The 20,832-nt window shown below is 36.7% G+C and overlaps 1 protein-coding gene and 2 long non-coding RNA genes across 6 annotated transcripts; 1 reads left to right on the forward strand and 2 right to left on the reverse strand.

Moving 5' to 3' along the window:
• Positions 1–4,901, reverse strand: LOC146485278 (uncharacterized). The gene is made up of 3 exons (XR_014863462.1): positions 4,514–4,901; positions 1,577–1,678; positions 1–340 (listed from the first exon to the last, which is right to left on the reverse strand). It is a non-coding gene; the product is annotated as an uncharacterized LOC146485278 (long non-coding RNA).
• A 6,569-nt stretch (positions 4,902–11,470) lies between these two features.
• LOC146485279 (uncharacterized) lies at positions 11,471–15,149 on the forward strand. 3 transcript variants are annotated; one of them, XM_085103708.1, is made up of 7 exons: positions 11,471–11,488; positions 11,626–11,671; positions 12,560–12,587; positions 12,714–12,755; positions 13,082–13,105; positions 13,691–13,750; positions 14,447–15,149. In XM_085103708.1, the coding sequence occupies exons 2-7, from the start codon at positions 11,630–11,632 to the stop codon at positions 14,500–14,502; spliced, it is 252 nt and encodes an 83-aa protein (XP_084959834.1). In that variant the 5' UTR covers positions 11,471–11,488; positions 11,626–11,629; the 3' UTR covers positions 14,503–15,149. The 3 variants fall into 3 exon arrangements, with proteins under 3 accessions (XP_084959834.1, XP_084959832.1, XP_084959831.1); XM_085103706.1 differs by lacking the exon at positions 11,471–11,488 and adding an exon at positions 13,842–13,967; XM_085103705.1 differs by lacking the exons at positions 11,471–11,488; positions 11,626–11,671; positions 12,560–12,587; positions 12,714–12,755; positions 13,082–13,105 and adding an exon at positions 13,842–13,967 and having other exon boundaries at positions 13,444–13,750.
• Positions 15,150–16,322: 1,173 nt separating this feature from the next.
• Positions 16,323–19,502, reverse strand: LOC146485280 (uncharacterized). Of its 2 annotated transcripts, none has more exons than XR_014863457.1 (2): positions 18,022–19,502; positions 16,323–16,588 (listed from the first exon to the last, which is right to left on the reverse strand). It is a non-coding gene; the product is annotated as an uncharacterized LOC146485280 (long non-coding RNA). The 2 variants fall into 2 exon arrangements; XR_014863456.1 differs by having other exon boundaries at positions 16,323–16,625.
• Positions 19,503–20,832: the final 1,330 nt, after the last annotated feature.

Consider the following 20,832-nt stretch of genomic DNA (forward strand, 5'->3'; position numbering starts at 1 on the left):
GAAAACCAAAAGCGACACCAAGGAATAATACTATTACTTTACGGTCGCTGAACCTAAATTATTTAAACAAAAGCTCCGAGATAACTGAATGGTCGGCTTTAATCACATAGCAGAGGATGGATTCTTAATTTGAGATAGCGTACCAAGGTATTTTTGTTATTTAAACCACTGACTTAGTAAAAAAATCCTGCTTAACCCTTTTGAAAACTGTAGTTAGACCCAGGCTAAACATTTTGTTTGAAGCACGAAACACTGAATTGTCGAGAGTTGCAAAAAGGCCCTGTGTATACAGTCACTGGTAAAGTCAGACAATTGTAGGAAGCTTCACTTGCATTTTGCACTAAAAGAAAGCAAGAAAAAAAAGATAAAAGACCGATGTCTTTTTATAAACGCAATTTCTAGTGTCATTTTGAAATGACAGAAAAACATGGAATACCTTTACCCTCTCCCCACCACCCACCCTCCCCCACCATCTCATGTCTTAGGAATTGCTTGAAAAAATTGAAGTTGCGTTCATAGAACTGAAAAGTAAATAACGGTAGGCTCATTTTCCCGAACAGCGGCTGGTAATTGAGCCTAAAATAACCGCGTGCCTGGAAGTTATGTTCCATTTAGAGATGTGATAGTACAAAAAAAAAAAAACCAATAACAACAACAACATCAACAAAAACAGAAGCCCACGCACCTCACTATAACTGGTTTCGTGCTAGCCCCACGCCCCCCTCCACCCCCACTCTGGAAAAAATTACGACAAAAAAAAAAAAAAAAAAAAAAAAAACAACAACAAAAAAAAAAAACGTACACTGACTTTAGTACCCACCTTGCGTCTACCTGGCGCTAAAAAACTTAAACTTTATGGATTGTTAATCTGTTCCATAGAAAAATGTGTCAAGTCCGGGAAATGGATACCCTGACGCAAATGTTCATCTTTCAAACAGGGGAGATCATGGAATTTAAGACTTGGAAATTAAAGCTAGCAAAATCTTTACGTCATGACACAAATTTAGCAAACAGTAAAGCATTTAAGAAGTCGGTTTTGGCGTAGTCGTGATTCCTTGCACAATTCAAAATCGTTTTAATCCTGCATGGCTCTTGTCATACTTAACAAGAAAAAGAAAAACTGGAACCAAGTAAGGTCGTTTTCTCAGCGCTTAGCTAACACAACTATAAGAGTCACATGATTGCTTCAGAGAGTAAGCTTCCTTAATTTTAGGCCATTTTAAAGCGTAAGTGTAAGAACAAGTTTTCGTGCTGTGGAAAATTCCGTGACAAACATTACGCAGGTACTGTTATATTTAACCTTTTCAGTAGGAGGATAAGAGTATTAATACCTACTGCACACATGGTTCGCTGCAAATTGCCTCTTAGCATTGAAATAACTTAAAGACAACGGCAAGAAGCTACAGAGAAAAAGGAGAGTAAATTTTTTTTCTTTATTTATCTCGGTTAAAACTTTCCCTATAACTGGAAGGAAGTTCGCGTGAATGAATTGTAGAATTGTTATTGCTAATTAAAGACTAAAAGGTTCAATCAACAAACAAAATGAATTTTGTTTTGTTAAACAAAGGTCACTAACCTCGATAAGGGAACTGTATTGACAAAAGGTAAAACATTTAAGGGTTGCTTCTTTAACTGTGACATGGTGCCATGGAATAAGCTGTCTCAATCTTTCACGTTTCTATTTATGAAGACAGCAAATACAAAAAGTACTGTTAACCTGGTGTCTTATTATTAGAACCTTCGTCATTGTCGAAAAGAAAAGAAACAAAAAAAAATATATATATATGAGTTGCCTGTCTCATGTGACAGCAAAAAGGTTAAAGATGGGCCTTCTCGCCGTTAAGTAGGTCATTTGGAATTACTACATTTCCATTCGTCTTCCGATCTCTCTTTGCAGGTATAAGGGACTCGGGATGGGGATGAAATGCTCTATTCTTGAACACCATTTCTAACGTTTTCCTTCCTTTTAGGAAGAAATGATGATGCATTGCACTTTCTGTTTTGTATTTGTATTCCGTATCAATCCCCAGATTTGATGTATCACGTTTCCTGTCCCCATTTTCATTCCACGCCTCACACAAAAGAGCGCTTGTCACAAACCAATCCCTTTTTTTTTAAAGAACGGTCTATTCAGTGTTTTTATTTTTTCGTGAAATTCGTCAGGGCAATGGAAATGCTTTCTTATCGAGGCTGATTTGATTCTTTTTTGTTTTCCAATCCCTATTTACCCAAACCACTGACCTTTAAATGCCAGGAAAATACTACTGTGGAAGATTAGCTTCAGTTCTTCAAATGTTGCCAACAATGCTGGCAAAACAATGCTGGCAACGCATTTGGAACCTTAAAACGATTAGCCAGGTATGTGGGTTAAGTTATGAGGTTTAGCATTCAAAATCTGTCACTTGTTGTTGAATAAGCTGTATTTTCCGCCTTGGAAAATATTATACTCTTAATGCATTGTCCCGAGGGAAACAGTTAGTTTTGTTTTCCCGAGAGTCCTGAAGTTTCCCTGGACGAAGTCGACGGACACATTAGGATTCGAGAGAAAACAAAACTAACTAGTTTCCCGAGCGACCATAAAATTAAGTGTTTTGCTATATATTTAGACTTCCCCTTCAAAAATCACAGCAAAACAAACAAACAAACAAACAAACAACTGAGAGGGCAACAACTGCGGGATTTTATCACGGTCGGGATACATTTGTATTTGATCAGGGACACGTGACCAAGAATCAACCAATCACAGTGCTCGTTTTCTTAAGTGAAAGTCTAGGTATTTAACAAATATCTCAGTTTCACCTCCTAGAAAGGAGTCGTTACTTGGTCTTTGTAGTGATAATCACTCCAGGACATCCAAATTATGGGATTGAGTCAAGGAAGTCTACTTCTTCTGTTGGTTAGCTTTTGCCTCTTATGCTTCCAAGGTGTTCAAGGTAATTCAATTTTCGTCAATTTTGAAGCACTTAAATTTTATGTAAAGTTGTATAAAGCTTTATAACTCAATGTTCTTCAAAGGCGATATATTTTGCTGCTTCAGCAACTGTCTAGCAATTTGTTTGCTCGGTTTTTTGGATATTAATAGCTGTCTAGTGCGGTATTTAAAGTGTCAACCGACCGACAAAGTGAACGAAAAAATACATATTCCGCTCAGATTTTAAAACTTTTGACTTGCTATTGGGAAGACAAAGAGACTGTATAAATCAACATTTGGTGCCTTCACTACTAGACCTGATTTCTGCTGTTAAGCGTTCTGTGACCATTTACTTCCGAGACAAATTGTCTTGTTAAAACGTATATTTACTTCCTCAGATCAGAAGGCTTGTAAAATGAAAGCGGTAACCAAGCTGAAAAATCTCTGTGATTGATTCAACAGCATAAGTTGTGGGATGGTTTAAGGGTACTATCGAGAGAAATCAGGTCAAAAAATGTTGTTATTTGAATCAAATCACAGTTATACAGAATTTAATAATACACATGAAATGTTTATCCACCGATCTTAAGAAATTGGCTCAATCTCTTATAAATGGAGCATTCCGTATCAATGCGAAGTGCTAACATGTCAGTAAAGCTGCTGTACCGCATTCTTGAGCATTTTATTTATTAACTCCCAAGCGGTGATTCGTTTCTAGCAAAGTTATGAGAAAGAGAGAAGCAAAAAAGAAAAATAAATAAGAAACTAAACCTTTAAGCTCTTTCTGGTAAAGAAAATCGTATCACTTCAATGAACTGCTCTATCATTTAGGCCTTGTGGCTTGACTTTGAGCAAATTAAAACTTGATGTGAAAGAGGTTTGTTTGTGACACTGTGGGAGTATGGAGTTTTGCTCGTTTTCATCTTACTCCCATGATTTGAAGTCTTACTATTCATTTACCAAATTCCACGGTATTATTTTAGAAAACTCTCCTCTGATCTAGCTGGAAAGTCATTGTGCAATCATTGTGGCGCGATCTATTTGAGTTTTTGCCTGAGTAGAAAGCTGTAGTGTTAAATATGAGGTCTTACTGCCCAATGGGCGTAATTAGAGTATACCTTGAAATTTACATATTCTAATACGTTTCATAGCTTCTAAAAAGTCTTCACTTATGGGCAGAATCGAATTCTAGTTTACCCTCGCAAAACGTATGATCAATGTACGTTGCGTTGTGAAGTGTTCACCATGACACTAGTGTTTCTTTATAACAGAAAATTTGCTTGGCTAACTCCAATTTGACTTAAACGATTGTTCATCGCTTCTTCCGCCGACTGGTTTGAGCCACACCCCCTTCTCGTGCAACACCTTACTTTTTCGGACTAGTGTCAAATATGGAGTATAATTTTCAAGGAAAAACGACAGTTTTTTAGTCCTAGATTGATTTTCTATAGAGTTTTCCAGCAAGCGCACAACAAAGAAATGTATGTAAAACATCTATTCTTTGCAATCTTGCCATTTCCTTGCTGAAAAGGGAGCAAAAGAGCATCCAGGAGTAATTTCATTAATAATTAGAAAGGATATCATAAACACACAAAAACACACGTTGAAAAGTAGAAATTGCCTCTCAGTCAAGGGTTGTTTTATTCAAGTACTGATATCAGCGAGGAGACAGAAGAGACTTTACCGAAGGTTTTGGTTTCATTTTCCTTCCAGCGCACGAATAACATCTCTAAAGGTCACCAAGAATTGACTGGAGGCTTCACTTTGGCATAAAACAGTTATCTAGGAAAACATCAATTAGAAATATCCATTGGTGTTACCTATAAGGTTGTCAACTGGAAGGAAGATTAATGTCGCTCGGACTTATTAGAGTTATCAAAATAACAAGTCATAGTCAAACCTATTGTCTCGAGCATAATTTACCGAAATACTCAACAAAGGCAATTTTGATCAGTACGTGCACAAACTCTTGCCATGTCGAAAGCCCGTTTGATTTATGTAATTAAGCTCGTGATAGTAAGGTTTGTGACCTTTAGGAGGCCTTGGTTTAAAGAAAGAGAATATTTTCCCTTGCAGAGGCGAGGGAGCGTCTTTCCATTGTTTCGCTTCTTGATTTTTAAGGAGAGGAGCTGTGTTTTCACCGCGCCTGTTGTTATGATCTTTTATTCTTTTGGATAGCAGTAGCAAAACTAGCAATAACCCTGAGAGAGTGGTTTGCATTCGAGGGTCGAAAGTAGTTTCGCCTTCTCCTTGGTTTCGCTTTACCATGCTCTGTGATTGGTTAACAAAGTTCGCGCCATATTGTCAACAAATGGGAAGTCAAACAAAAAACAATCGTGCCTTGCGCGCACGCGTTTTCCTGCACTAAGTGCCGATTACATGTTGTATTCGCTTCGAGTTCTAATTGGTTCATTGCGGCAATTCCAGTGTGATAGATCAGTGTAATTACTTTGATTTTAGCCTTACGACATTCATTGAAAACCGCTCAGATAGAGGTTTTCAGATGATGAATTCACAAAGGATGGTTGTCTCAATAAAGCGTTTAAACCACAAGTTCAGATTTATAAGCGGTCCAAAGAGCACACCATGGACTTTGTTTCCATGGAAATCAGCTTTTTTTGTTACAACAAATTACTCTCGGGTAGAATCTAACAAGATTACCGAAAATCCGATAAACTGGAGAGTAGAAAGAGAGAAAGGAACAGCATCTCAGGAACGTGTCACGAGTTGAAACTGTTGATATTGGCAGAACGACGCACGCTATTGGGGTTGGCACGTTCTATTTTATTCTTTTCATCGAAGTAACTTTAAAGTATTGTGCCTTAGGGCAGTGGAGGTATTTTGACTCTGGGGATATCTTAAACACTTTTTTTTACCATTGACTGCCCTTTGAAATAGGAGGACTTGAACCGGAAGTCTAGTTTCTCAGAAAGCTGATCAGATTTCTGAGAAATGTATCGACAACTGGATTTAGAAGCAAACTATTACAGTTTAGTGGATGACCACATTTTTGCATGCCCAGTGGATTAAATGAATTCTAGCCTATAAGGAAAACGTTTCCGACTGTGGTCGTGCAGGAAAGTATGGACAACTTATAGTATTAATTTTGATCGCACAGCTCTTCTGACACACATGAAGGTTTACAATTAATGAAGTTTAAAATCATGTTAGGTCGTGCAGCTCCAACTGTAACAGAAGCTATGTCCTCGATAGAAAAACATGATTTACTGTCAGAGTGATCTGACTAATATTGAACATTAACCACTTTGGAAATAAGCAACTTGGTCGAAGACTTTCAAAACATATAAAAAAAATTGAATAAAACCTGACAACATTCGGGACAATTCCTTTGCTTTCTGTCACCAAAAAGGAGAGACTGGAATCTTTAATAGCCAAAGAGTTGTTGTGTGGATAATATTTATTTAATTTCGTTAATGCGATTGAAGTGAATGAGAAACGGAAGTGTTAAAAATGCTATGGACATGTCCCGGAAAAGAAAAAAAAAAGTATATCAAGACCAACTTCTATTTGTAAGCTGATTAAACAATTAGCCGAATGAAAATACATCGGCTCACACGCAATTGGGATTGCAGCTCTATCTTGTTTTTACTAGTCAAAAATAATTTTAAAACTTGGTGTCTCAGTTCCAGGGAGTTAACGTTATTTGAAAAAGTGTTTGATCTAGTTTTGTTACTCCGCTAAAACTTCGTAATTCTGAGAACCTAGCCTGTGCATAGTGTATATGTTTTGTTTGTGTCTCTCCAGGTAATCTTGTCAAGTAAGTCCTGGAAAGGTTTTCAACAATTTTCTTCGTTTATCAGATTTAAAAGTTACGTTGAAGTCCAGGGCGGATACAACTTCTAAAGCCTACGTTCGCGTTATTAGAAAGTTTTTTTTGAGTGCCTCAAAAGTAAACATTTCAACATGCAGCTACATTTTCCTCTTAGTGTTGTTTCTCTTTATTTATTTGAAGTTCAGCAGTCTTGCACCTCTAGTTCCTCAGTAATTTTAGCCCATGCCGCCCTTAAATGGCTACATTCCTTTGTCCTTAGAATGGATCGTAATCCTTTGGATAGTGACTTTTGAAGGAATATTGTCGAGTCAACTGCTTAAAGGGCCCTAGTCAGCCACACCTTTGTTTTTGTTTATATGCAAGAGTTTGGCTATTATATTTTATTCGGAGGATGTCGAAAGGAACGAAATCACTCTGAAACTACTAAAGATAACGAAACATACTTTCAGGAACACAACTTACAGTTAAGCAATGAGATTTTGCTTCACCATGCAATATCAGTAATTTCGATGGCATCGGAAATGGCGGAGGCTGACTATGGTCCTTTAACGCGAGAAATCAGAGCCCGTTATGAAAAAGAAGCCTATTACCACAGACATCATAAGGAGTATTTTAGATATTCATAATGAGAAAGACGCTAATTTAAAGAATCTTCGTATCGCTGCGTTATGCTCTTTAGCTTTTGCAGGATTTCTTCGTTATGATGAATTATGCAGTATCGCTCCTAAGCATATTGAATTTCACAGCGATTATTTAAGAATCTTTGTACCCCATAGTAAGACTGATGTTTGTAAGGAAGGGAATTACGTCTTTATTAGCGCATCCAGATCTAAGTACTGTCCTGTTGGTGTTTTACCGGAAAAGGTACTTAGATATACAGTCGAACCTGTATATAACGGCCCTGTATTAAGCGGCCACCCTCTATTAAGCGGCCTTTTTTTAAAGTCCCGATTTTTGGCGCATACAAACGCTGTATTTGTTACCTGTATTAGGCGGCCACCTCTATTAAGCGGCCGCGGCCACCCTGTAGCAGTCCCATGTCTGTCTTTCTTTGTTATTTTTACCTGTATTAAGCGGCCACCCTTGAATGGAAACTAAGCCATATGCACAGTACCATGGATAACAGGAATTGTCGCTGGCTGTGCCGACAGTCAACAACTTCCTCTACAACAAAAGTTTCAAATTCCGAGGCGCAAAAGGCACTTGTCCCACTTGTTTAAGTAGCTGTAATTCTTACCCTATTCCTATCTTAACTTGAAGAATTTAACTATAAATTGTGTTACGACAGTCAACAACTTCCTCTACAACAAAAGTTTCAAATTCCGAGGCGCAAAAGGCACTTGTCCCACTTGTTTAAGTAGCTGTAATTCTTACCCTATTCCTATCTTAACTTGAAGAATTTAACTATAAATTGTGTTACTTTTAATCAGTAACATTACCGTTATAACTCCACTTCGATCGTAACAACTATGAAATGACGGAATGAAATATTTTGTTGTGAACTGCAAGTCACGTAGGTAAGTGAGTTAGAAGTACAGTACTGTACACCGTACAAGAGTAGAGGACAATTTATTGCACAGTGCTTTTACACAATGTTACGTATATTATACCATTAAGTTACAAGCTGGAACTGAACTTTGTTTAAAGTATTGATCTCTTGAAAGAGTGTTGATTGTCCTATTGTTTCTTCGCATGAAATGTTTTTGTATGATGCACCATTAAAATTGACATTAGACAACGCCCAGTGAGTATTTTTAGTGATCCTGTATTAAGCGGCCAGTTCCTCAAGTCCCGAGGGTGGCCGTTATATACAGGTTCGACTGTATCTGGTATTGACTTATGTAGTTCTCTCCCTTTATTTAGACCGCTTGTATTTCACCGTAGTAAATATATCTATACCCTTAGAAGTGGTTAGATTTCTTATACTACTTGTAGGGATATCTTAAAGAATACTTCAAGTCAGCTGGGTTACGACCCTAATGATTTATGGTCTTCATAGTTTAAGATCCGGTGTCATTACATTTGCGGTACGTAATAGTTGTAACTCGATTCCAGAAAGACTTCTTAAAATGCATGGTAGATGGAAATATGATTCGGCCAAGGATATGTATGTAAAAGAAAGCCTTGAAAGCAGTTTGCAATGTATTATCGAACGTATATGATTTCCTGCATGCTACTATAAGGATTTGTTGAAAAAAACAAAACAACAAAAAAAAAAAAAAAAAGAAAAACAATTTTGTAACTTTTCTGCAATTCAAACAAACAAACAAACAAACAAACAAACAAACAGTTTTGTAATTTTCCACAATCTATTATTTATTTGGATCCGCTAGCGCATCCTTCCATATTTCTTGTTTGATTTTTTGTATTATGGGGATTAAAGGGTAAAATGATTTAGGTTCGTTTGAGCGAAGCGAATTAGAACGTAAATTATAGCGTTTTGTGAAAGGCAATAAAGGGTGTTATTGGCTCCCACGTACGAGCGTGAACGGAGTTAAAGAGGACCCTTAGTGATTACTGAAAGGAAGTTGAAATAATATATATATTTAGGCAAGCCTAAAAGCGGAGCTCCACATTTATTATGTTTTAAATAACATATAATGACATATATGTCCGTTGGCGCCTGACCCGTCTCGGCCCTTTGAACCAATGTAATAGAAAATAGTATGAAAAGTGACGTGACCCACTTCAGAAAAGTTCTTCAGTGATCCGGTAGGGCAACTTTTTTCAATTGATTTTGTAGAAAAGAAGTTAACGGAAAACAAAATGTTACCGATATATAGAAGATTATAGGGTTCTTTTGTCTTCAGCTCCTTGTATTATCTTTTAAAGGCATCGTTGTACACGCGGGGTTGGCAATATCTGATTTACAAAATACGTAAGATAGCAGCATGGTCACTCTCTAGTCTTACATATCACAGTGAATGACTACCATGGATGGGTTGAACATGCTCATTGCGGCGTCATAGCACAAACCACTTCGCTCCTACAGTCCACTATGTGGTAAGCATCGATTGGTAACTAGTAATCCATATTTGATTTCGTATCCATTGACCTGAAAGCTAGCGAAATGTCTTCTGTTCTGCTGGAATTTAACAACTAATCTCATGTTCTCACTTTCTTCATAATGCTAGTTTTTAGGGAGCACTAAAAACGACTGCGTGGAAGGCTACAGGGATATTAGCTGCTCTCGTATTAATGTGGTTAACACACATGTCAAAACGCATGCTCAGAGATTTTGACTTTGTTGCACCGTTGTACATGGTCCACAAAAATATTGTTTACCGCACTGCGATGATTGGCTAAGTGAATTAGTTAAGAATGGACAAAACATTCTTCACGGTAATTGCCCCATTCCCATTTCTACTTTTTTTTTCAATTCCCCACTTCAGGTTACTGAAATCTCATTTTTCCAAGGCGAAGGCAGGTCAATATATACCAGTTCCCATTTTACCCCTTCATAAACCTCTTTGTTCAATAGGCTAACAATATAATTATTGCGTCGACGAAGGAGACGCTTCCTAATCGAGTCGTCCCAATACTGTCCATCATGCCCAGCGCGCGTGTTCCTTGGCGCAAAAAATCGAGAAAATATGTCGGTGCAAAATCGCACCGTCACAATAGCATAATGAATATGACAGTCCATCATGCTCAGCGCGTTTCTTACCCAGTGCCTACCGCTGTAAATGTTCAGCGGCAGCAGCCTACCGCTGTAAATGTTCCTAAGCGCGAGTAATCGAGAAAAGAGGTTGTATATCGCATAGGATTGTATATCGGATTGGATTGATATAAAAATAGATATAATAATGTTTTGAAAAAACACACATACACACACACACACACGCGCGCGCGCGCGTTTCAGGTATATAACCCTTCCTCAGTGTGGAGAAAACCGCTTTTTGTACTAAGAATCGACCTCTGTGCACATGCATGTTACTAAGCGCGAGAAATCGAGAAAAGGTTCTATATCGGATATGATTGATATAAAAATAAATATCATTAAGTGCAAAAATGTTTTAAAAAAACACAGACGTTTCTTCAGTGTGGTCATGTCATGCATCTCTGAGGAACTTTTCTTTCACCGTTCATTATAAAAGCGTCACAATAGCATCTAAACGTCCCGCGTGCGTTTCATCCCGTTCCTCGTGGTCGCTACGAAAAGTACAAAACGAAAAGTACAAGACAAGGTAAGATCCTTTTCTTTCTGAAATATTCGCCGCATCCTTGGTAGGATGCCCTATAAACACCTGGGACTGGTAGTATAAAACGTTTCTAACGGCTGTTGACAATTGTTCCCAGACAATAAGCTAATGTTTTGCAACTATACTTACAGGTTTCTGTAATCTTAACATGATTAATGCAACCCAGTAGGGTGCCTAAGGGCCTAAGTCGACGCACTATAACCTTCGATTACTACTAGTCTAACATAATATCCACCGAGTAAACATGAAAGGGTGAGATTAAGGCTGTAAAAATTCATGATATTGCTTCGATCTGGACCAAAGGTCATTTCAATTCCTTCAAAACATCGCGTTCAGAAGTTAGTTACGGCAACAATCAGAACATTCAATAATGTACGGGAAACACCTTATCCCCCCACCCCCCCCCCCCCAGAAAACTCCACACAGGGTGGAGATTGGCGCAAGTTAAAGGTAGCAGTTCTCGCATGCATCACAAAATTCGCGCCATTGCAATTGCAGCAAGCGGAAATGGCGCGAAAATTCGTATAGGAGGGAGGCCGACGCGCTGCAAGTTGCCATTTTTTTCCGCGTTAAAAAAAGAAGGTAAGTTACATTTTTCTCTTTTATTTTCTTTACGGAAAATGCTTTGTCTTCACCGGTCTATTGTTAGAAATATTGTCTCTTTTAACCATACGCCCTTTATGGGTATTGACCATTTTTCATCAATTATTATTTTACAGGCAAATGGCAAGTAGAGAAAATACGGACGGCTCCGGTCAGGAACAAGTAAGGGAAAGTCGTACACTTACGCAGTTTTGCTTATTTTTTTAAATTGATTTTGCACTTATCCAGTTACTTCGTACAAAACTAAAAATAATCTTATATAAAGGGTTCATAATTTCATGTTTACACTACCAATTTAAAGTCCACAAACATATTTCGGCAGCCCCGGGAACGGCCCTCCCTTTTTCGATGGCGGTGTGAAGCTTTGTGTCGGATATTGACAGCATTGGTTACGAAAATTAGCAGCAACGAGGAAAACAAGACAAAACGACGTGTAAATAATTTACACGTTGAACAGTTATAATTATTATAACTGTTCAAGTTCATTATGCCCGAGTTTATGCAGAAACACGGTTTGGAAGTTTATAGTCGTTATGTCATGTTTGAAATTACGCACAATTATTTTTACCCTACATGTTGATCCCCTTAAAAATTATAATCTCGCTTTCTCGCAAGGATGCATGAGTCTAAACCACTCTCTCTACATCAGGGATACGTCAAAATGAAAGGCAGAAGAAATGAAACAGTAAAAGAAAAAAAAAAAAAAAGGCAAAGAAAGAGAAGCAGCAAAATGATTTTTACGGTGTAACTTCAAAGGTGTTCCACTCTAACTCGCTTTCTACATTTTGCGATTTCTTTTTATTGTTCTAATCCTTTTCGTACGGATTTTCGTAATTTAGAAACTTTACATGGTTAAAACAGTCAAACGTTCCTTTTCTATAAAACCGCGTGAAGGCATTGTATCCCACCTATCCCCTCACAGGAAGTGTTCCGTTTAGTTTACGCACTTCAAGCTGCCTACATTGCTCTCTTTTAAATATTTTCAACGTCATAATGCGTGTTAAAATTAGTTCGTAAAATGTTAAAAAAAATATTTTTTCCCATCGTTAGATGAACCAAGATGAAGACTCTGTAACCGGTAAGAAAGACATTTCTTGCTTTTACCTGTTTCTGTTTGCTTGACATTGATTTCTTACCATGGTGTAGTTCTGCTTTGAGCGTACACTACACAGTATCTGCCAATGAACTTTTTTTTTCTACGCAGTAACAGAATCAGAGCCCGAAATTCAACCGTACCGCCCACGGAGTAAGTATTACAATGCACATGCTGTTATTCTTTAATTATTAACCGTTTCCTCGTTTCAATTTTCTTTGGATGAGAGTCAGGAGCGGAGGGGTGATGAGTATCATTTTACTGGTGTTCAAAGGAAGTAAAATCGTTCATTTTATGGATAACTCTTCCTTCGTTTTTTTAGATGTTTGATTAACTAGGTGCACTTACAATTCTTGCAAAATTTAAAAGCGTGCTCGCTTTCCATCACAATCTAAATTTTCAGACCACTTGGACAAAACATTGACTTTCGTATCGTTATCCCATCTTAACATCTCATTATTACTTCCATTATATTGCAGAAAAAAGAACAAAAGAAGTCAGAAGTAAGTGCAACTCATTGGATTATATACTATCCATGATTTCCCATGTTTACTATTTTTGCAGGGATGGGCAAGAGGAAGAAAACACCCACAACAAACGTGACAGTTGTGTATGCAGTTATTTGCACATTTTAATATTAAGTCGTTGTTTTGGATGGATATAGGTCAATTCCATAGAGAAAGAGAAATATTGTTCGAAATGTGAGGACCATGAAACCCTCACTAAGTGAAATAAATGTGCGATTGTTGTCTAGTGAGGTAGTGATCACAGAGATAAGGTTTACAAGAGATGAAAAAGTAACTGGCAATTGATTTTCTGCACATGAATTAAAAAGGTTACTGCTGATTGAGTGAAAATGTTAAAGAGAGGCATAGTCAATACCAGCTGTTGGTATGCTTTTACTGTTTGTTTCAAAGCCCTGTTTTTCCAAGAGATAATACACAGCAATATGTTTATGTGTTGGAGAACCATCATTACTAAAAGACAGCAAATTTATTACAATGTTAAATTTCACTGCATATTTATTAACCGTACTCATAACCAGACACTCTTTAGACAGTTTAACTTCCTATTCCACCTCTTTACAGGGTGCTATACCTGTCATGGCTATGGCCACAAGGCCAAATACTGCACTTCGACAGATGAAGGTAAAACTGCAATTAAGTCACCTCTATATCTGTCTTTACTACAGAAAAGTATGTTAATTTATTGTTATGCACCTTTTGTACTTTTTGATAGATGACAACATCACATGTTATTCTTGTGGGGGGTTGGGACACAAAAAAGCTAAGTGTCCCACCCCCAGGGGCAGAGGGGCACCAAACAAATGGCGCCCCCCAAAAAAGACAGTGCGTCAAGACAAAGGTAATTATTATCAAGGTAGACATTTACTGTGAATAGACTTCATTAACAGGTTTCATTGGCTAAAAGTACTTTTTTACAATTCTTTACAGAGTCCATGGGTTCTAATAATTTTTCATTAGTTATGTACTTTAAGTGTTAATTCTGTGTGCAGAAATGATAACCTTTGGCGTGACCATTTAAAATAACACCTTTTTAGCAAACATTATTATGTTAAATATTTGTTATTTTGCATTTTACAAAATTAAACTTCAAAGCGTTCTTGAATTTGAACTTTGAGTGGTCCTTAAAGATTACTTCTCTGAAGTTGTTGTTTTGGATATAAGTCCAAAATTCATAAGACAACCATAATTTCCCATTCTGTAACATTAGTATGAAATTTAATACTTAAGCACTTCCATTTTCCCAATTTAAACTATTTACAGAATTTTGTTTCCCTTGTTTAAGATACTAATACCTGCATATTTCATTTCTTTCAACAGAAACAAACAAAAAGGAAGCAAATGGAAAGAACGTCTTTTACATCTATAATCAGTAAAATCACTATGATATTACTGATTATAGATGTAAAAGTACATCTTAATACAAAACAATAACAACGTTAACTTAAAAGTAATGTGCAGTTCCAGAAAATATCCAGGACCACCCCATAGAAGGTCAACAGAAATTCTTACGGTGAGGTAGGAGCTAAAATGAAATATTGTGGGGAGGATGTCTGATGCAAAACAAAAAAACTTTCCATGGAATGAGTATGGACATTTTCTGGAACTTCAAACTTATGTGAGAATAAATGTGAACTTAAAAGTATTGGTAATGTGTAGTTCCAGAAAAAATACATAAGCACCCCATGGATGTACTCAACAGAAATTCTTAAGGTGAGGTAGAAGCTAAAATGACATTTTGTGGGAAGGATGTGTAATGCAACGCAATAAAACCTTACATGGGGAGAGTATGGATATTTTCTGGAACTTCATTGAACTAATAAATGTGAAAATAAATATCAACTTCAAAGTACCAGTAATGTACAGTTGCAGAAAAAATCCATAACCACCCCATGGAAGGTGATCGGAAATTCTTAGGGTGAGTGAGCTAAAATGAAATGTTGTGGGGAGGATGTGTGATGCAAAACAATAAAACCTTCCATGGGGAGAGTATGGATATTTTCTGGAACTTCATTGAACTTATGTGAAAATAAATGTCAACTTAAAAGTACCGGTCATGTGTAGTTCCAGAAAATATCCATAACCACCCCATGGAAGGTAATCAGAAATTGTTATAGTGATGTAGGAGTTAAACTGAAATTTTGTGGGGATGTGTGATATAAAACAATAAAACCTTCCATGGGAAGAGTCTGGAAATTTTCTGGAACTTCAAACTTATGTGAAAATAATTGTAAACTTAAGAGTATTGGTAAAGTGTAGTTCCAGAAAAATAACCATAACAACCCCATGGAAGGTCAACAGAAAATTTAAGATGAGGTGGGATGTTAATAGTAAAAAGTTGAAAAAGGGAATTTCCTGGTCAGAGGGTGGTTTGGATGCAGAACAAAAAAAAACCTTCCAGGGGGGTGGGGGGGTGTAGGGATATTTTCTGGAACTACACAATTTACCTTTGATTTTTTATTTAATAAAAATAAGCTTCTTTTTACAGTTAGCCAAAGTCTGCTTTTTGTTCTTCTTCTTCCTTTTTTTTTTTTTTTTACACCACAGTATCCTTCTGATGGGAATTTTGACTTTGCAAGGCATTTTAATCAAATATGGAACTTCCACTGTGCCAAACCCAATACATTCCCTAAGTACATAAACCTTCTTCTAGAGACTTCACAACTGAATGGTTATTTTCATATTTGGAAAAGGGCAAACATTATATATGTTGCTTTTTTCACAGCTATGCCATTTTGGTGTAGGATGCAAAGTAAGAAACATTGAGAATAAACAACCTATTGTTTTGACTAGAGACATGATGACACTATTATAAAATGCAGTGTTTGAATACAGTAGCTTTGAAAACATTTTACATGAGTAAATTGTGCAAGAGTGTTGGCTATGCAAGTCTGTAGTCTGTATCATTGTCCCACATCAGGTTTTGTCCAGTATCAATTTACATTTTGATCAAATTATTTAGGATATGAAATCACACGACAATCATACAACAGCGGCTCCACAATAATTACTTGGGCCATGTGGTGCCAAGTTAAATGACGTGTCACATACAAGATGGGGTATGCAAAACAAATCAGTAAATATAAAACCTATGCATTCAAAAAAAGAAGTATATCTCCGAAATTCTTAATTACTACTTTAAATCATTTCTGTCCAAACGTGTAAATATCCATACTTGAACAATAATGACAGAAAATGCTTGCAAAATGTTATGTTTTAATACAATGCCAGTGATCACCACCAGATTTGGTAGAAAGTGTAGAGCACTTAAATATGGCCTTCACGGCAATCATACCAGAAATTGCAATCTTTAAGTGTTATCATTACCCCTGGACACACAGATACATATCTTACTCACTATTAGTAATGAAACATAATCAATGCACAAATGGTTTCTGTCTTGATCTTAAGTTCACTTCACTTGTCCCCTGGTGCCAAGATGGCGCATAGGATTAGGGCTTTCTGTTTTCAACCAAAGGTGAAAACGCAAGGATTAAAGCTGGGAATTAAAGCAACCTGGTATGAAATTTTAAGGTTTAAAGTGCACCTAACCACAAAATGTTTTTTTCTCTTAAAGAAATCTTTGCACCTGTTCAAAACATATTGTGCTATTTAACGCCTTTTTAGAACCAAATCTTGACTTTTTATAGGCTGTAAAAGTTACGAGATCTAGCCATCATCTGTCCCATGACTGAGCTACTAAGGGACATGGGTCTATTCCTTACTTTACGTCACAAACTGATTTGCATTGTATTAAGTCTTTGTGAAAATGCATGCAAAGCAGTTTGTGACATCAAGTAAGGTCAGTAGACCCATGCCCCTTACTAGCTCAGTCATGGTACAGATGATGGCTAGGTTTCGTAACTTTTACAGCCTATAAAAAAGTCAAGATTTGGTTGAAAAAAGGTGCAAAAAGGCTCAATGCATTTCGAACAGGTGCAAAGATTTATTTAAGCGAAAAAAATTTTGAGTTGTGGGTTTTTATTATTATGCACTATTTCAATGGTTTACAACAAAAGGAAATTACAATATAGAACAAAAGTAACATAAAGACAGCATTAAATTACATAAATGTGAAAAGTAAAATGTTGCAGTGACCAAAGGAGCTTAGGCTTTCGAGTTGGTCACTGCCACGTGCAGTTATAACTGGTGTATAACGTGAAACTAACAAGCACAGGGTATTCTACCAAACAAAATGATGTTCTGCTTTCCCCTGTATTTCATTTGCACTGGAAAATTAATGCAAATCTATCTGGTTGTTAGTTATGCCTTACAATTTCTCTCTATCTGTTGATTTGGGGGAGTAAGCGATGCTGGAAGTTATCAAATATGGCCCGAGTTTAAGCTTGTAACAGCTTTAATTCTTGTTCTATTATTGTATTTTATTATTGTTTTGCGCAGGTGAGCATTTCTGTATGAAATCCATGCACTACAAATTTTAAATATTATTATTATTATTATTATTATTATTATTATTATTATTATTTTAATATTATATTTCTAGTGACATATAATTTTTAACAATAACATATAAGTTGGTTTATCGTACACCTGTCCTGGCCTGCTCAATCAATGCTATAGAAAATACTAATGGAAAACTGACATGAACCACTTCAGAAAAAGTTCTTTAAGTACCCTGTTAAACAACTTTCTTTAATGGTGGTAAATTAACCTTTACTAAATAATAATAAAAAAATTATTATAATAATAAGAATAATAATTTTATCGCTTACAGTTTTCATGAGTCAACTGATCATGAAACAGCAACAACGTTTTGTACACCTCTTGCTACTATCAGTTGCTGCTGTGTGTTAACATTGTTTACACTTTATTGGTTATCGGTTCCAAGGAAAAACTATCAGTTAATTTTTTTTTCTTGACGATCTCGATCTTACCTCTTTGGAAACATCCACATCCTTCTGATAAGACGTTTAGGAAAGCATGGCCATCTAAAAATTCCAAAGATTTCTGAATAGTCGAGGCATCATCGCAGGTTATGCCATTCAACAACTGAAGGCAAATTTACTTGCAATTTCATCAGCTGCTAGTTCAGTTTTGGAGGTGGTACAAGGTAAGCATGCAGTTTGTGATTGTGGAAATCCGGGATGGTGCCAACATGAAATCTCCCGTAAACGAAATTTTCGAGGTAGTTGCTTTAATCTGTTTCCATCCGCTTTCAAAATCCACGATTGCAATTTTCCCGTCAAATGCATGTCATTAAATTGTTTACATGGTCTTGCTACTGAAATTCTTCCTGTACAACAAGAGGTATCCTGAACATTGTGCATGTCTTTGGCAAACGTCTTTCTTCAAACAATCTTTACCAAGTTCCGTAGACCAAACGTTAATCTCTTGGAAGTAGTGTTGTTGTAATAAGCTTACGTACAACCACGTAGAAGTTTTGCCTCTACGTCGTAAAATAAACCGCAAACTTGAAGTTGACCTGCGTAAAAATTTGCTTCAATTCCCACTGAATGCAATGACATCGATAATTTGAAGGTAACTGGTACTGGTAGCTGAAAAACCTTAGACGTATTGCTTCATTGTTCAAGTGCCTAAAAGACTCAACTTTTGCAAATTCCAGAAAATGTAAAATAATCGCACTGGCGACCGCGCACTGCCACGTAAGAATCATAGTATGATTGACAGCTTCTTGTTGACAAGAAAGGGGGTGTGCGAGGAGGTGTGACAAAAAGGCCTGGTCACTGAGCGATGGGAAATATTCGATGTATCCAAAAGGTTTGAATCTCTCGCTCTCCGTGATATTTGTTACGGTGCTGTGGGTATTGGAGTGGAGGCTTATCTTCAACAGTACAGCGTTTTGCTGTTTTGAATGGTACCAAGGTAATACAAATTTATCACCGAAAGAGATTCGATACCTTACTGAGGGCCATTACGCTTCAAGTACCAGTGCTGATCGCAAACTGTCTTACCGGATTGCGAATTTGCCGTTATTTATCAAGTATGTTTATAAACCAAACATTGACATTCCTTTCTGCTCCCTACCATACTTTTTATAGAAACTAACCATTATTCATATGTGGCGTAATGTTTCATAACTTTCTCGCGTGGAATTTGCTCCAGAAACAAACTACGGAAAGTTTTCCGCACAAACCCAAAAAACATAATTATAATGTAAGTACACACTCTTTTCTTTTTGTGAGCACAGGTTTAATATTCTTATTTTTCTGCAGACGTACTGCTGAAAATGTTCTTGTGAACATTGTTAGATTTTAGTCTATTACATAGTTTTCCGTTTTAGAATGTATTGGGGTATTCATTTAATATTTGCACCACCCCCCTCCCCTCCCAAAAAAGTCTTTTGTGTCTACTCCTGTCAGAAATAACTTTTGAAGATCAAATGCTAAACACATTCCCACTTACGAAAAAAGAACTAGTTTAAAGTTCTGACATAACGCCCTTCAGAAATTTTTCTTAAAGAACCCCTTCCTCCCCCTCATATTTTTCCATCCCTAAATGGGGGGGGGGGGGGGGGGGGAGGGTGCAGATATGAAAAGGGAAGTACCTTTACTTTATTACAAGTGTTTTAATGCCTGTTGTAAAATAAAACTGTGCTACCTTCTATAGTCTTTTTTTAGGCTTTTTTACTGTAAGAGGGTGTGAAATAAATAGCTAGGTGTTTTCTTTAGTAAGAGCATTTTAAATAAGATACTCAATACTGATTTCCTGGCATTGAAAAGATCCAGGCATTTTTTAAAAGGTTTAAAATTCAGCTAATTAAAATAATTGTACATTTACTTTTGTAACCCAATGTGTGAAACTAAATAGGCTAAATGCAGCTTAATCAGCCTGGAGAGAAAGCAGTTCTTGGGGGAAATTTTCTGTTACATACAGGTATATGCATACCTCATAAAATGAGAATTTTTGGTGATACTTTAATAAATATGTTATATAGAATGAAAACCGATGGAAATAAATTTGGCTCAACCTTAAGGTGGTAAAAAATTCTTGCACAGCCCAAAGGCAAAAAAATAATCTTAGCAAGACAAAATTGCCCAACCCCCCCCCCCCTCTCCCCTTCTAAAATAAAATGGTCCATCTCTTAACATCAAACATTTAGCTAATGCAGGGGTTTATTGTTTTATTTGCTAGTTTTGCAGTTTAGAGAAATCATATAATCAATTTAGCACTGGACTTGAGATAATAAGTTTTACAAAATCAATCTGTCAAAACACAGAGCAGCTCACCAATTCAATTCACATTTATTGTAGCTGAAACAAAATTTTCACTACACCAGGATGATTCCATTCTCTTTTCTTTTCTTCCCTAAGTAAATGTTGAGAGTTTACGGAATATTTTAGTGAGCATTTTCCCCCCGAACAACGAGAAAATCAAAGAAAAGATTGCATTGTTGCTTGGGATTAAACTTTCGATGGTAACCAGATTGGCAACGGGTAATCCCAAGTGGGCAAGATAGCTCCGTCTTACCCACTCGGGTAGGCAATAACAGTGCAGGATTTACTCATCTTGCCCGCTATTACACTAGCCCTCTTCCACAAATGGCAAGGAAGTAATATAATGCAATTATATGAATTTAATTATTATAATATTATACAGTAATTCACAACAAGACTAACACTACTATTTTAAAAAGAGGATGTACTAAAACCATTAGATTGTCAACAGAGCACTGTATAAATGAAATAAACTTAAATAATAACACTGGGTTCCCAGTCCCCCATGGC

The sequence above is a fragment of the Pavona decussata genome, unplaced genomic scaffold (genome assembly GCF_977016875.1).
Source record: "Pavona decussata unplaced genomic scaffold, jaPavDecu1.1 SCAFFOLD_27, whole genome shotgun sequence".
In the NCBI taxonomy this organism is placed as follows: domain Eukaryota; kingdom Metazoa; phylum Cnidaria; class Anthozoa; order Scleractinia; family Agariciidae; genus Pavona; species Pavona decussata.